At 31.9% G+C, this 5,613-nt stretch overlaps 1 protein-coding gene across 1 annotated transcript; it reads left to right on the forward strand.

Moving 5' to 3' along the window:
* The first annotated feature begins 2,553 nt into the window (after window positions 1-2,553).
* On the forward strand, window positions 2,554-5,360 carry LOC124539928. Its single transcript, XM_047117308.1, has 2 exons — window positions 2,554-3,283; window positions 4,435-5,360. The coding sequence occupies exons 1-2, from the start codon at window positions 2,722-2,724 to the stop codon at window positions 4,752-4,754; spliced, it is 882 nt and encodes a 293-aa protein (XP_046973264.1). The 5' UTR covers window positions 2,554-2,721; the 3' UTR covers window positions 4,755-5,360.
* The last annotated feature ends 253 nt before the right edge of the window (window positions 5,361-5,613 follow it).

Consider the following 5,613-nt stretch of genomic DNA (forward strand, 5'->3'; position numbering starts at 1 on the left):
TGGGTAGGTACCACCCACTCATCCTTTATTCTACCGCCAAATAACAGTACTCAGTATTGTTGTGTTCCGGTTTGAAGGTTGAGTGAGCCAGTGTAACTACAGGCACAAGGGACACAACATATTAGTTCCCAAGGTTGGTGGCACATTCACGATGTAAGGAATACTTTATATTTCTATCAGTGTCATTGCCTATGGGTGATGGTGACCACTTATCATCAGGGGGGCCATGTCTTAGGAACGTAATGTCTGTTGAAAATATATTCAGCCTGGCAGTGTATCATACTAAAGAAATAAAAGCTGAGCTATATATATATATATATATATATATATATATATATATATATATATATATAGCTCAGCTTTTATTTCTTATATATATATATATATATATATATATATATATATATATATATATATATATATATATATATAACACACTGGTATGCAACACGTGCATTTGTACTAAAGATTGCAAGTTGTAATTTAGGCAGATTGTTCTTAATTAGACTTACAATCGAAGGCAAAATTTATAAAGAAAGTTCTAAAATCTTTTAATCCTCAATTAACATTGTAAAGTAAAAGTAAAGTAATAGCCTGTTAATTACCCACTACTGATATAAGGCCTCCTCTTCCGTTAAGGAGAGGGCTTGGAACATATTCCACCACGCTGTTCCAATGCGGGTTGGTGGAAAGCACATGTTGCAGAATTTCGATTAAATTAGACACATGCAGGTTTCCTCACGATGTTTTTCTTCACCGCCGAGCATGAGATGAATTATAAACACAAATTAAGCACATATGTATATATAGTGGTGCTTGCCTGGGTTTGAACCCGCAATCATCGGTTAAGATGCACGCGTTCTAACCACTGCACCATCTCAGCTCAGCAATTCACATTGGCCATTTTAGAAATAAGTTTTCTTGGTATTACCATGTATATTAAATAAATAATATATATAGAAATAAAATAATGGATTGTGATTAAAGTTTTTTAATTTCCTTATATACAGAAGCAGGTTTCCCGTATAAAATATGAAGTATTTTTCTTTGTATGCTAACATAGACCATTATTGTGTAAAAACGAATCCAGGATGAGTAGCTTCTAAATTTATAAACATTCATGTTTAAGCATTAATTCGTCAATACCAATTAAACGAAAAATTTCATATAAAATATATTCATTGTTGATTGTTATAACAGTATATTAATTAATTACGACACTAACAATATACAATTATTTAAACTGCACTTATAACACAAATAAGTGCCACTTTCTCAACGTCACTCAAATTGAGTGTTCATCGGTCTGTTAATGAGCTAGGAAGTTTTAGATATACATACATACACACACACACATACAACAATACATACAAGTTACACTATTATTCCGTTTACCTTCAAACATTACCGCTCCTTTGGGCATTGTAATGTTATATTACTTCTAACCTTTCTCAATAAATGAACTACATAAGACAAATAGTTTCATTCAAATCGAAATAGTAGTACCTAATTGAGATTAGTGCACTCAATCAGTTTGTGTGTTACCCCTGCAGTTTGGACTTCGTACCCTATCATTAGTGTGATGGTGCATCTCTTTAAGTGACTTAAAAATAATACTCCAAGCTACTCGTATATCGCGCTATTGCATACGCGTTTGATGTACTAATACAACCCTATGAATCGTAACGCCATGTTATATAGACAATAAAATTTAACTTATATTTTCAAACGGACTACACAAAAACACTGAAAGCTTTTACAGTAAGCTATATTTACCACTGAAGAGAAAATTATGAGTATATTAAATAACATTACTAATTACTTTAAGATGCTATTTAATACTTATTTGTATATCTTGCTTATCTTTTGTACATAATGCGATAAAAATTAGTTGTTATTAAATATGATATGAATGATTATCATTACTGGTAATAAATATTATTAAAATCGACTGCATTTTTTTCATCGATTTCTTAAGCACGAATTATTGGTCAGCTAATCAAATTTTACTGAGTTTCTTTAACGCATCAGCATCCCGGAATCGTAAAAGCAGAAGTGCAATATTCCTACGCCTGAATTTTGACATTAGGCTTTTGTTTTACATGCAAATTGTCTTGCGTAACTATTATCTATTTATCCAAAACTCTTACTCAGTAAATACTCTTATTAAACAACTCTCCATACCTTACTTAAGGCAATGTGATTGAACTGTCTACATTCATACGTCTTTTGGCAACTGACATACAATTCGTTCCAACGATTTGTCGTTGACATAAAAATAGCTTCGAAATAATGACAAAATTGTAACGACATGACAAATTAGATAGTAGGGTTTTAGAAAATTGGACGAATCGGATGATACTCCGAGTCGACCATTAGCGGATGAAGCGGCGCGTACGCAGAAACAAAAGGCACTCGCATTTTGGACGATTTTATTTCACCCTAACGGAATTACTATCGAGACAAGGTAGGTTCCGCGAGACCGTCCGACCGTGAATAGTCTGGAAAAACGCAAGTTTATACTTACACATGTATAAATATAACGTCTTCGAACGATAGTGATTCAGTTTTGCGCGATCGCTTGATACAAAATGGTGGACCGAGGAGGGGTGCTATACTAGGCATAACAAATACACGTAACATTGATATAACGTGACGCGAGGACAGTTTTACAACCAGTGACGCGTTGCTAATTAAACAGGTGATAATTAATCAGCCATCATGAAGTACCATATGAGGTTAAAGTGTCAGACGATAGTGGTATTGTGTTACGCTGTATTGTCAACAACAGCTGATCAAGAATATGATGACAAACCGACGAAAGTTTGGTCGTTTCCCAGTGCCTCGAGTAGTGAACGTTTACCTGTTATTAATGTGACTAGAGCTGCAACTGTGATACCGAATTACAATAGTGACCCAATCAATGCCAGATCATCGAGAGCACCGAAAATTTTTAAGCCGTATGCGTTCCGACCCCGTGCGATACCACTGAAAAAAATCGAACAGTCACCACAGGCAAAGAGTGTTTATTACACGCAAGACAACAAATACAAAACCGAGATACTGTTCCCTGGTAATTACTTCGCAATTCCCAAAGAGAAAAGTATTGAAGAAAAACGTTCCGCGTATGATACCTTGAGTGGTGAGCAGTTCGAACCGAAAGCGATACCTTTGCTACGGGGCCAGGGTTTTGAGAAGCGATCGCTTGATGTCAATGTAGAACCAGTTGTCGATAAGTCTGATGAGGTTCCGGATCAACAAGCGTCAAGGAGATCATTGTCATGTAAGATTCACTGAACATTTTTAATTCAAACTTAGATATTCCAAAACATACATTTTTTTACATGACTTGTCAAATTTTTGAAATATTTGGCTACATTCCATTTCAATTATATATGGGCATAGTATAAATATAATTTGCAATATGAATAGAGAAAATTTAATCCAAAAAAAAAGAACAGTAATTTAAAGTAAGTCACCGTCGTTTGTATTGAAAATATTAACGGCATCTCTATCATTACCATCCATTATAGCTTCACCGTCGAACGCTGTTCCCTGAACCGCAGAAACCTTAAATTTCATCGATTCTAACTTATAATCATTTCCGCTTGTGAACTGTAAAATGTAAATATCTATTATGACTTAGAACTGCGTCGCGTGTTATCATTGTACCGTCACGCGACAACGCAATGAACTTTATTATACCATTTAATTTTTTTATTGTCAATTTCGGTTCCTCATTTCATTTGGAAAATTGATTAATACTTTTGTTGCGTTTAATTAATAGTTTCATCATTTACATTATCATACATGAATAACACGTTATGAATTGCACTAATTACGTTTGTATGTATGTTGTTCGATTGTAAGTTAACAAGTTTTTGTTGATTTGTGAAATCAAAGTATATTTTAATAATTGACAGCCGATTTTACTTAACGTCAATTATTTTTTTATTTGTAAGGTTATTTCAATTTACGTTATCATAACTTGATTTACAATTCATCATCATTCTTAACACTATGATTAATATTATAATTAATATATATATTGCTTTATATGCAGTTATAAAATTTACAAGTCTAAGATCAGGATTATAATTTTATGATCGGAAATTAGATAATTAATAGAAAAACGCAAGATAACTTTCTATAAAACATTGCGTTCGTGGCTATCTAGATCATGAGTAAGATGAATTGTTGTATAAAATTGTTTCTTTAATTAGTATTGTTATCTTTAAGTATGGTATTCCTTTTTAAATTGATTACTTCTTTTGAAATATGATCAATACTAATCAGTTTGTATTTGAAGAAATTTATAATTTGTAATTTCGAATTTTTATTCATTTAATTTTGTTTCTCCAGTACACAATTTATTAGATTTCGGATCAAATATTGGTAAAGTAATGAATGTAAATGGTTTAATTTTATTTACAGATATCTTAGGAGCAGAAGAAGACGAAGACAGTGAGGATGAAGATGGCGAATACGAAGAAGAAGACGATACCTTACTCCAAAAAGAAGACGACATCAAACTGAAGCATAAGATCCCACACAAGATCAAGAATAAGATAAAGAAAGTGAAGAAATATTCAAAATACATGATGCCCTTACTTCTAGCGTATAAATTGAAATACTTTGCGCTAATCCCAGTCATGATTGGTGGTTTGGTCCTTCTGGTAGGAGCTACAGGTCTCGCTGGATTCTTCTTTGCCTTATTTGCAGCTGTTATGGGTTTGCAAAAGGGTGGTTATTAGATAGTTAGTTAGTCGACGTTCTCGCAGATGCCATCAGACTTAGGTAGATGTTTTAATGTTTGTTAGCTATTAATCTTAACCCTGCTGGGTAAAATTATAATTAATGTCGAATTTTTATCGACCCTTAAACTGTTGTACAGTCAGAGTAAGAAATTTTTTGTCAGTTTTCAAATTCATTCCTTTATCAATATAAACTCTTAGTACCTTTTGAGTCTAGACATCAAATCATTGCGACGCAATATGTCATTCTCGATCGGTAAAGTAGATAATTGCTCATACTGAGCACACTAAAATAGATCTTAAGGTGACGAACCTTTTCTTATCCCGACTGTACTTAATTTATTTTTTTTAATTTGTATCGTTTATTTTTTTTTCCTTTTTTAATCAGTCTCAAAACTTTTGTAAATATAATTCGCTAATTAAGTAATATTAAATAATTTTAAGTTATTTATTTGATAATTAATTTATTTATTACTTTTGTTGTAGCGAAATAAACGAGTGAAAAGGTTATTTGTATAGTTACCATTAAATTATGTATACGACTGGTACTATTATTTTTAAAACGTATTTTTAAATAATATAACATTAAATAATATACATGTTTTGGTTCGTTGTTTTAAATCACAAAATTCTCGTATTTTTTTTTATTATTCAGTTGCCATTTCAGTTATTATTCAGCTTCCGTTCATTATAAAATGTGAAGCTAGTTTTGAATGTTTTAACTATTTTAAATTTAAAGATACATAAGAACAGTAAAAATAATATTATTATAATTATTATATACATACATCCAATTTATTATTGAACAAAAATCAACGAAAATTCCAAATACAATAGATACTTTAGCGTGATATCCGTT

Source organism: Vanessa cardui, chromosome 23 (genome assembly GCF_905220365.1).
Source record: "Vanessa cardui chromosome 23, ilVanCard2.1, whole genome shotgun sequence".
In the NCBI taxonomy this organism is placed as follows: domain Eukaryota; kingdom Metazoa; phylum Arthropoda; class Insecta; order Lepidoptera; family Nymphalidae; genus Vanessa; species Vanessa cardui.